This window comes from Rhinolophus sinicus, chromosome 16 (assembly GCF_057876585.1).
Source record: "Rhinolophus sinicus isolate RSI-liver-muscle chromosome 16, RSI-T2T, whole genome shotgun sequence".
In the NCBI taxonomy this organism is placed as follows: Eukaryota; Metazoa; Chordata; class Mammalia; order Chiroptera; family Rhinolophidae; genus Rhinolophus; species Rhinolophus sinicus.
Window position 1 is genome coordinate 115,440,859 of NC_142516.1, and position 11,912 is coordinate 115,452,770.

Consider the following 11,912-nt stretch of genomic DNA (forward strand, 5'->3'; position numbering starts at 1 on the left):
ATGAAATAATTTGGAGAAATAAAAATAATCACCAAAGGGTATTATTCTGACTCCAGACTTCTCCTTTTCATTAGTTCCCATCGGAATGTGTCACAGACATACAGATGCCTCCCCTATTATTTTTATTATAATGGAATATTGCTAGATTAGGAAAAAAAACACTGGATAGGGACTTTGTCACCTTGAAAAAGTTATTTAACATCTCTACTTAGTTTCTAAGTCTAAATAATTTATAATAAGGTATTCTTTTTTTGTTGTGTTACTTGGATGTAAAACTCTCCTTTCATAGATGAAATCATTGCATAAGATTTATAAAGGTTCTTTCTTGTAGTTGTCTTACAGACTGGAGAGAGTGCTAGTGAATGCTTTTGTCTTCGGTGCCCATCTGTTGGAAATGTTGAAGGTGGAGTAGCAACTGGGCATTATATTATCTCCTGGAAGAGGTAAAATTTTATCAGCCCTCTTTTCTCCATTATCGGTGCTATTCTGATGCCTTTATTATTTGTCATTGTCATTTAATAGTTGGGAGCTTCTGTCAGTCCTCAAGAGCAGACTAGAAGTCTCATGTTGTCACTGACCATTTGTCAAAATCACAAAGATTAAAAAAGAAAATTAAACTTTTATTTGTATTTGTCACAATTTGTGACCAATATACAGGTACTGATGAAATTTTAGCAAAAGTTATTCTGATGATATGACCATTAAAAACATTAAGAGAAACTGCCCTTATTTGTAGTTAGTAGGGTTGTCTACATAGAAAACCCAAGGGAATCCACAAATTATTAGCACTGTAAGGGTTTCAGCAAGGTTGCTGGGTATAACATCAATATACAAGATCAGTTGGATTTCTGTATATCAGTAATAAAACTAGGCAGTGTACTTATGAAATAGGTATCATTTACATAACAAAAATTGTAAGATACGTAGAAATATATACTTGTATGACAGAAGGTGTATGTTACCTTTATGGAGAAGATTATAAAACTTTAAGACATGAAAGGAAGACCTAAATAAATGGGAAACATACAGAATGGTCTTGGGTAGGATTTGGCTAAGATTTAATATTATAAATTGTTCTATAGAGTCAGTCTTTTTCAAAAATCTCAACAGCTTATTTTGTTCTGTATTTTTGTGGAACTTGAGACTCTTGATTCCAAAATTTGTATGGAAAGGCAAAAAGTCAGAATTAGTCAAGATATTCCAGAACTAGGCAAGGGTACTTGCCCTTGTAAATTCCAACTACTGTAAAGCTACAGTACTTATCAGTATGGTATTGGCTCAGGGATATGTAAATAAACAAGTGGAACAAAAGAGAGAGTCTAGAAATAGATTCATAGATCCACACATATGGAAATTAAATTTTACAGAGGTAACATTGTAAATTTTACAAAAGGATGAACTTTTGTAATTGGCGATGAACAGTTCGGTATCCATTTGGGAAAACATTGGATCTCTGATATATACTGTGTATAGAAATTAATTCTAAGTATGTCAAAGTTCTAATTATAAAAAGCAAAACATTACTTTTAGTAGAAAAATAAGAGAATTACTTTATGATTTTGGAGTAGGGAAGAATTTCTTTAAGACACAAAAAGTACAAGCCAATAAAATTGATGAATTTGGTTTCTTAAAATTAACTTTATCAGTTCATTAAAAAATACATAAAGAAAGCTGAAAAGACAAAATACAAACTGGGAAAAGTTATCTACAACATGCAAAACTGACAAAGTTTTAAAATTCATGTCAAGAACTACAAATCACGAGAAAAACACAAGTCTCCGAACAGAAAGGAGAGCAGAATACTTGAGACAGTAGAAGTGAAATCGAAGAAGCCAGATGGCCAGTAAATATAGGTAGAGAAAGTCAGTCTTAACTAGTAATCTGAGATTCAAACGTATTCCCACTAGTTTGGAAAAATAAAAAGGTTTACCGATGCAAAGTTTGTCAAAGATGTAGAGTATAAATGAGAACAATTGCTTTGGAAATCTACTCAGCAATTCCAGGTAAAATTGAAGATGTCTATACTCTGTAGTCCTAGGAAAGGTCTCGAACATGCATATAAAAGTTGTATGTATAAGAATGTTCATAGCAGCACTGACTGTAAAAAGTTAGAAACGAGCTAAATGTCTGTCAACAGGAATATGGATAAAATGTGGCAATCATACAATGAAATACTACATATCACTGGAAATGCCTGAACCAGCTACACCTATCATCCTATTGATATTAAGTGAACAGAGCAACTGCAGAAGTTCAGGATATGAACAACTTTCATATATATAACATTGGAAAACATGTAAAACAGTCTGTGTTTCTTAGGGCTACATAATATAATTTGGAAAAGTGTAAAATACATAGGAGTGATACATACCAAATTCCAGATAGTAGTTACTTCTGGATGGGAGGGTGGGGAGATGCAAGATGGAAGGGGTACATGGGAAAACTCAACTATATTGTTACGTTTTCTTAGACTGGGCGGCACATATGTGATATTTCATGTGTTATTTTCGTGGTGTAACTCAATTATTTCATAAATTTTAAAACAGTAAGGTTTATTATAAATATGAAAATATATAATTTTATTTTAAAAAACTAACTTTGTTTTATTTTCCCTACTTCTGAATTTACCATATTGATGTTTAACTTATATCTTTATAGGAATTAAATCAGCATTTTGAAGGCACTGCTTAATTATTCCATCATGTTACTATAATGGTATAAAGACGTATTTCTTAATGATGAAGGATGAGATCTTCTTGCCTGTTGCTTTTGCTCTGTAATAGTTTGCACATTGTTGGCTGTTCCACCTCTAGATACAGACTCTTCCTAATAATTTCCTTGGCAGTCAGATAGCTGCCAACTGCCCCCTGGTTCCCACTCTGAGTACAGAGGAAAATACCTGACAGTTTCATATTGTTACTCACTGTATCTCAGTAACGTTAGAATGGCACTATGTTTATTTTCAGTAAAACATTTTTGGTTCTTCGGTTCCTGCTGTGTGCTTGTAGTGTAGTTACACCTCGCGGTACACCTCGAAATAGTCTGATGCTCATCCGTGAACTGTCCTTGGTGTGGTAGGTGTTTGTGGCATAATGTAAATCACTGCACTGAGGATGCTTTACCACAAACACCGCTCCATAGTGAGCTTGGGTAGAGCTGATGGGCATTCTGGGCAGTCCTTTCTTCATTAGCCACTGGGACCACACAGCAGCCTTGGGCTGTGACATTGTTAATTAGAAATACTCAAAAGGAAAATGGGATTCTAAAAGTTCTTACTTCACAAAACCACTTCTGTTAATAAAGTTTTAGAAAATAGGTAAATAATGTATATTTCCTTTGAAACTAGTTGGTGAACATCTGTGTTCCCTGTTTTTGATTTATTAACTTCTTACATAAATTGTGAATGTAAACGACGCACTTTGCTGCCGTAGGACCTCAGCCATGGAGAACGTCCCTGTCATCAGCACTGTCATTACTCTGCCGCATGTGATTGTAGAAAATATCCCTCTTCATGTGAACGCAGGTAACGGCTTTCAAGTTTTACATAATAAAAAGAATCCAGTAAGAATGTTTATTTTGGCTGCTAAGATTTTAAAAAGCTTTTTATTATGAAAAATGCCCAATATTTACCAAAGTAGATTATGACCAGTCTTGTTTCATCTGTACCGCTAACACTCCTCCTACCCCCATTATTTTGAAGCAAATCTCAGATACAATTTCATCTATAAATATTTTAGTGTGCATCTTTAATATTAGTGGTTATTTTTCTAAATATAATCAAAATACCATTATTATGACTTTTAAAATTGGCAATAATTTCTTAATATCAAATTCCAGTGTTGGAAGTTCCCTAGTTGACTCTGAATGTTCTTTAGTTTGTTCTAAGGACTGTCTCTACATTGCAGTTGATGGATGTCTCATATGTTTGAAATCTGTAGGTAGGCAGAGTCCCTCTTCTCCACTGCCATCTCTTCCATTACCTCCCCCCCCGCCCCCCTTACTTCCTTGCTGCTGACGCATTGAAGAAGCTGAGTCATTTGTCCTATAGAGCTTCCTACAGCCTGGATTTTGCTGATTGCGTTGTATCATTTTAAGTGTTTCTCAGTCCCTATAAGTTGGTAGATCTATAAACTTGATCAGATTCAGGTTCAAGTTTTTGGCAGGGATACTTCATAGTTAATGGTATGTGCTCCTATCATTCCCTTTTGAGCCATGGTTACTAGTTAACGAAATCTTTTATAGATTTTAAAAATTATTCCTAACGTAATTCAGCTCCTGATAGCCAAGACCCTTTCTATAACTTAATCAGTTTTAGAAGGAGACTTTCGTTCTTATTAGCCTGTTTTTATCATAGTCCCATGGCTATTGTTCAGTCAAAGAATTTCCTTATTTAGCAAGAGTGCAGTAATATTATTAGTGTAAATAATCCCATGTGTAAAGATTGAGATTTATTTACAAAAATAACCCATAAATTTTTTTAACCAAAAGAATTGTTTCATCTTTCTCTACAGATCTGCCATCCTTTGGACGAGTCAGAGAATCGTTACCTGTCAAGTATCACCTACAGAATAAGACTAACTTAGTTCAAGATGTGGAAATTTCCGTGGAGCCCAGCGATGCCTTCATGTTCTCAGGTCTTAAACAGGTACAGTTCCTATCTTATTGGGTTGCTCATATAGACACAAAAATGTGGCCAGGAAATGGAGAACTATACATTTAGTTTTTATAAATGTGCTAATAAGGCTGACTGTGGTCCCTACTATTTTGATAGTGGATTTTTAGTCACTTTTGAAGATTAAGTACAACTTGCTATAGAGGTGGATTAAATGGGATTAAATGGGCATTCATAAAATGGATATGACCCATTTTTCATATCGAGCACACACATCTAGGTTCTTTCTCCTTATGAAACAAGAGTTCACAAATCCTTGGAGTATAAGAGAATTCCTGAAAGTTTTAGATTTCCCTTTTATTACTAAAGAGAGAGGGAGAGAGACTGACTTTGTTCATTTTGAGGCCTCGAGGCATGACAACCTATTTAAAAGTCTAATTCTCCTCTGAACTATCAGTAAAATTTTTCAGAGATTTTGATCTTGTATAGATTTATTTGTCTTTGATACGTTGAGATACATTTGTGTCTACACACAAAAATAAATTATTCGGGCATTTTGATTCATCCATTCAAATAGGAGGTGGAAAAGTTCATCAGATTTTTGAGTAGAACATACGCTATCAGGCAAAATCATGTTTCAGTGAGAATACTGTCCTCCACTGTCCAAAGTGATAACAGAGACACCCCTCAATAGTCAGTAAATACTTTTTATTAATGAGGACATAATTAGGGGAATTAGAGGGACACCTAGAAGTACCTACTCTGACTAATCATCTGTGCTGTGCATATTCTGAGTGCTGTTTGTTTTTCAATACAAAATAGAATTATATATGAAGTATACTGTAAGTTCATGCACTAATTTAAACTTACATATTAAGTGTAATATTAGCTATAATCGGTTGGTACACACGTGCATATCTTTGGAACATTATATACCTATAATGTACTCATTTGCAAATGAGTGAGCTTTTCTTGATCTGATCTGTTTCACATACTAACTTACAAATAATTAGATACTATAAGATGCCAAAATCTTACCAGTTTGTGTTCTTTTCTAAAGTATTATTAAAAATTTCCAAACATCTTTTCTCCCCTGAAGTTACTTACCTTACCACAAAGGTAAAATCCCCCCCAAAAAAAACATAGTAAACAACTCGTTTGTCTTATGTTGATATAATGTTTACAAAGATACTTTTCTACAAATTATCCCATAGCATATTGTCACTGTAACATCTACCTGTTACCTGTTCTGAGACGCAGAAAATATTGATCCATCTAGTGTTCTCATTTTTAAGCCGGTATAACTTTCCTTTTAGATCTTGATAGAAACTGAGAAATTGTGCTCATATTTTTTATATATGTATTATCTACGTGGTTCTGGCCTCATACTAATTCAGCCCTACATTTTGAAATCTGTCTGGTAGATGGAGTAGGAGAAAGAGAATATTTCACCAGAAATACTGTGTTTCCCTGGAAATAAGACCGAGCTGGACAATCAACTCTAATGCATCTTTTGGAGCAAAAATTAATGTATTTTATTATATTTTGTTATACTTTATTATATTTTATATTATATAAGACCCGGTCTTATAGTAACATAAGACCGGGTCTTATATTAATTTTTGCTCCAAAAGGCACATTAGAGCCAATTGTACGGCTAGGTCTTATTTTCGGGGAAACACGGACTTGGGTGTCCAATCATTTGCAGATAATCTGGTGGTGACAACATAGAGGTATTGAAAGTATGTATATTTAATTATCTTTCTTCATAAATGTTTATGATTTAGATTCGATTGCGTATCCTACCTGGCACCGAACAGGAAATGTTATACAATTTCTATCCCCTGATGGCTGGATACCAGCAACTGCCGTCTCTCAACATCAATTTGCTTAGATTTCCTAACTTCACAAATCAACTGCTCAGGCGTTTTATACCTACCACTATTTTTGTAAAGGTAAGGCTTAGAAATGTTCTATGTTTTAAATTTACTGTCTTGAAAACAAACAAAAGAAGATGTTTTTTCATGTAGCCTTCACTAAACAATATTTTGAAATTATTGATAGTTTTGGCTTTTATTATATGAATTTGGCAATATTGATATCATTTCTATAAAGTTACTATTATTTTATAGAATCTAATTACAAAGATTTTTATTCCCTTAGGTAAATAATGATTTATCATTATAGTATCCTTAAACTTTTTTAACTTTGGTTTTACTAAAGTATGTTTTATGTTTTTGTTTGTTTTAGTTAGTTTATCATTTATATCCCTCACACAGTGATAACCCCCCTCCCCCATCTACTACCCCTCTGACATTGCACACAGCCATTACATTTTCATTGTCTCTATTCCTAATACTGTATTCCATTTCTTATAACCATATATATGTATATATATGTATATATGTATATGTTTATATATATATATACATATATATATACACACACACATATATATATACATATACACACACACACACACACACACACACACATATATATATATATAGTTAGTTAGTTAGTTAGATAGATATAAAATTATAGCTGACATTCATTATTGTTCAGCTTCAGCTTCAGGTGTACAGTGCAGTGATCAGGCATCTACATCATCCCTAGGTGGTCTCCCAAATGGGACAAGTGTCCATCAGATACCCTACAAAATCTTTACAACATTATTGATTACATTCCCCAAATTGACTTTCGTATCCCCGTGGCAATCTTGTGGTTACCGACTATGCTTTCTAATCCCCTCACCTTCCCCCTTATCCCCCGCCCCCAGCAACCCTCAGTTTTTGCTCTATGTCTCTGAGTCTGTTTCTGATTAGTTCATTCATTTATTCTTTTTAAAGCATGTTTTTAAATTGTAGTTAGTTTGTAATTAATTTTTAAACAAAATGTACTAACTTTCTAAGTCTGATTCCTGACCTTTCCTAATTCTGTCAGTTTAACTGTATAATGCTGGATTTGGGTCTTTTCTGAAAACAATCATCTACCGGAAATTATACTCTGGTTTAATGTTTTGATTTTTTACAATGATACAGTTTCCAGGTTCCTGCAGTAAAAGAATATGTAAGTGGTCATAGTGTGTGAGAGTGTGAATTGAGCTGCCTAAGTGGTGCATTTAGCTCAGTGCCTCGCGTCTGATAAAGCCACTGTTGGTGCCTGAATTAAGGCTGTTCTTCCAGCTAGTTTCAGTTTCCCTCAGTAACTCAGGTAGATATTCATGAATATATGTGAATCCTGTGTGCCCTCTTTTTATTCTCAGTTAATACCCCATTTTAGAATGACAAATTACATTGCTTACTATTTCCTTTTTTGTCTCTGTCAAGTTTTGGGGAACTGTCCCTTGTTTATATAATCTGGAATTTGGTAAATTATAAATTAGTCTGTGTTACCCTATCCCTCATAATCTTCCTAGCCTTTATCTTTCCAGATTTACAAACTTTTTTTTTGCATATGCAGAAAAATCATTTTATTAACCCCTCCAAGCTCCTGTGCTATGATGCTTTTAAATTGTGGGGGGAAAAAAAAAAAGCCAAACTCTTAATTTGAGATTTCTAGTGTTTAAACAGTGACTTTTTTTTATGACTGTTTTTTTTTTTAACAGTTTTCGATTCACAGAAAAATTGAGAGGAAGGTACAGAGATTTCCCATATACCCTCTGCCCCCACACAACAGTAGCTTTTTAAACATTTCCACCTGATCACATTCTAAAAACATTTTCCGTTGCTGTTCCTCACTGTTGTGTCTGAGGCCACTGGCAGGGGAAGTCTCATGTTGGTTGGGGAGCACTGGGGGGATGATTGGTCTCTAAAGTCTTTAGCTATTTGGCCTTTTAAAGTTTTCTATTTCTAAATTCAGAAGTACGGCCTTACGCAGTGTGAAAGTACGTGTCAATGTACAGACTTGGTCATATTTTAGCTGTACAAACAGCTTGTTTGAGATGTGAAAGAGTTGATCATACTGAGAAATCAGGATTTCGGTTCTATCAGTTAATCTCTTTCATTCCTTTCCCCATAGCACTCAGTACACCCAGACTTAGTCCCGGCTAATGCTAGTTCCGTCTTCAGATTTTCTTTCACAGTAAACCTCCTTTGGGTGGTGTTTAAACCCCTAAGGAAAGGTTTCAGAAAAATAAACACTCATAAGTTTTAATATAATTAAAATGCCCTTTTCTAACTGCCATGGTCTTTTCTCAAAATACAAGTACCACCTTCTGGTAATTTGACTTCTGTCAGAGAAGTTGGCTGGATTTCTCAGAGCTAGCTCCTTTATCCATTGGGAAAATTTATAATTAAAATTGTTTTGTCTGTCACACTAGGGACAGTGCATGAAGATTACCCTTTTCCCACTTACTGAATAATCATTGACTAAAATGTTATATCCCATCACACCTTTATTAAACTTCAGGGCTGTGCTATTGCAGTATGGCAGCCACTAATCACACATACTTACTGAGATTTGAATCAAAGTTAGTCAGAATTTAATTAAATTAAAAATGAGTTACTCAGTGGCCCTAGCCACACTTCAGATCCTCAGGAGTTTTGTGTGACTAGTAGCTACCATGTAATGGACAGCACTGATACAGAGCATTTCCATCATCACAGAAAGGTGGTTTGGACAGAGCTGCCCTAGAGCAAGGTTGGGTCAATGTTTTTCTGCCTTCGAAAAATAAATTTCAGTTTTCTGATTGCGTGATGTACTTACTTGTCTGCTGCCCCTGTTTGTAAAGCTGTGCTTGATAAGGATTTAACAAGGTTGAGCCATTATTCTGCTTCTAAAACTGAAAATCCTCCATCAGTACTAAAAAATTACATGAAGTATAAAAGACCAGGCCCCTATTCTTTCTTTCATTCCGTTTCTGCCTTGAATGTCAGAGAGCTGACTTACACCTGCGTGTGTGCATATTGGCATGCGTGCGTACATGTGTGCATGTGTACCTGCACGCAACCACACAGCAACCAAACTGAAAGCGGGGGATCCCTCTTCAGTGCCTCAGAGAATCCCGCAGGAATCATTCTGGTTAAAGCACAGCAAATGGCTTTTGGTGGTGAAATTGTAACACTTCTTTTTCAAGTCCTGAATACCACCTCTTTCACGTTTTCCCCCCACAAAGATCTGCTGTTGTATAGCTGTATAATAAAACAAAATTACTTTTGAGAATTTCATTTTTTTAGCTACTCTACTCTGGGGTGTTGCTAACCTGTCAGAATTTTTACACCTAAAAGCAGTTATAGTACAATTTATTCATTCTTAGCCTTTACTTTCTGATACGATGTTTTAAATTTTTTTAGTCAGTGACCTCAGAGAAAGGGAAATTTTTGTTTTTATCTGCTGCTTCTGTCCTTGCAATATTCATTGTTAGATAGCCCACAGTTCATTGTGAATCAGTTTTTCTCAAACAGAAGATTGAGAGACCTTCTTGAATCCCCAAGGAATTTATCTGTCAGAGCTTGAGACACCGAGTGCCCTGAGCAAGAGAGGGAGAGAATACAACTATTACTTAAGCAGCAACGGTGATAGGTTCCCTTTCACATGCCCTCGGTGATAGGCTGTCAGCAGCTGCTAGAACACCGGGCTATGAGAGAAGTAGTGACTGATGTCTGTGTGGGGTCAGAGGGAACAGGCAGCACCTACACACACAGCTGCCATCCCCACATTCCAGTGAAGAAAGAGGACGAGGTGAAAGAAGGAGAATAACATTTTATTTTGATAACTTGCACGTGTTGATTTTTGTGAAACAGTTCTAAGAATTGCAAAATTTTTTCAAGCAGTAAAGTTTGTGTTGTCACTATTATTTTGTAAACCCCTTTTGTTTTCCCACTTTAAAGCCACAGGGTCGACTCATGGATGATACGTCTATTGCTGCTGCGTGATGTTCAAGTCTGGCCCTTGGCTGTTCTTACAGAGAAGCTGGACTGAACTATATATTTTTCATTGTGAACGGTGACTTTGGTCATGGCAAAAGTTAATCTTTTCTATTTTTTAATGGATGTTATACCAACTAGTCAGAGGAACTCATGCTTAAAATATTAGGAGAATCTGTCCTCTCTCATAGTTTCACTAAATAAATATTTGAAATCTGTCAGTGTGACACGAAAGGGTGTCTGACCATTGTTACTGTTGAAAGTCATTTTATGAATAGTAAATTCTTGTAAAAGTAAGTGATTTGCACGTGCAATATCTGAGGAGAAGGAAGCATCCCAGTATGACTCGACAAGGAGAAGAGAAAGCACTGATATCTGCTCCACAAAGTTCTGACTCCCCAGAGTCCCTGTTCGGTTGGCTAAGCTGGAGATAATCCTTCCTCAGAAATTCAGTGTGTGCTCACAACATGTCCACAGGAACTTACAAGCAGTTGCATGACTGATACGGAAAACTTCTAGAGAGTTTTCATCAAAGCAATCTCAGTTGTCTAAAACATATCTTTCTTACCATCAAAATGTGTCAGATAGGTTCAGCTCGCAGCCAAAATGAGGATCATTTGTGGGGCAGGTTTGTATTTGTAAGTGTTAATAAGATCTTTATCTGTAAGGGTCCAAACTGCAAGGATCTGGTTACTGTCATCATTTCCTAAACTAAAAGTTTTTGAAAAGGATGCAAGATTGACATAAGAGCTTTTCATTCTGTTGTGCAGTTTGAAAAGAACTATTTAAAATTCTTGAAAAGTCATGTAAATAAAAATCATATTGTGAAAATTTTCTTTGTTAAAATATCTTAATTTAAAATTACCCGATTTCCTGGAAAATTTTTATTTAAAAGTGTAGGAGTTGTAAAAAAGAAAATAGTGAGGTAAATAAATACGTTCTCTTTCAAACATGCTTGTATATATCTTTTATTTATTTTTACTTTGATTTCAGTTTCATGAAACAGCTTTTACTAAGAAAAAGGTATACGGGAGAATAGAGGATTGAATTTTTTAAAAATGTCTTTCACATTACTTGAAGGAAAGATTTTTTTACTTTTGCTTTAATTCAGTCGTTCTTTCACGGCCCATGTTATGTCTCCACCCACAATATTAAAAGTCTTCCAGTTGATACTCTCCATAATAATAGTTGTTAGGAATTCTGAGTTGTAATTTCCACATTGGCATTGCAATGGGTGAGAGAGAGTACTTTTAAGGGGAAAACACAGCAAATGGAAAAAGTTAAGCTCACCCTTTTAATGGGGAGGGTCCATGAGGTCCCAGCAAATACCTTTCTAAAGCTTCCGTTCTTGACCTAAAACCCCAGAAAAGGCACCTAAAGCATCCCGGCTCCTAGTGTAAACAATACTTAGAGATGGGTTGTGTTATTTAATG

At 35.2% G+C, this 11,912-nt stretch overlaps 1 protein-coding gene across 2 annotated transcripts in view; it reads left to right on the plus strand.

Moving 5' to 3' along the window:
- Positions 1 to 11,429, plus strand: part of TRAPPC11 (trafficking protein particle complex subunit 11) — a 43,369-nt gene extending 31,940 nt beyond the window's left edge. For both annotated transcript variants that reach the window (XM_074329855.2, XM_019736172.3), the window contains exons 26-30: positions 332 to 443; positions 3,432 to 3,523; positions 4,512 to 4,645; positions 6,400 to 6,567; positions 10,444 to 11,429. In XM_074329855.2, coding sequence (XP_074185956.2) covers positions 332 to 443; positions 3,432 to 3,523; positions 4,512 to 4,645; positions 6,400 to 6,567; positions 10,444 to 10,488 — 551 coding nt within the window. In that variant the 3' untranslated portion in view covers positions 10,489 to 11,429. The remainder of the gene's footprint in view (positions 1 to 331; positions 444 to 3,431; positions 3,524 to 4,511; positions 4,646 to 6,399; positions 6,568 to 10,443) is intronic.
- The last annotated feature ends 483 nt before the right edge of the window (positions 11,430 to 11,912 follow it).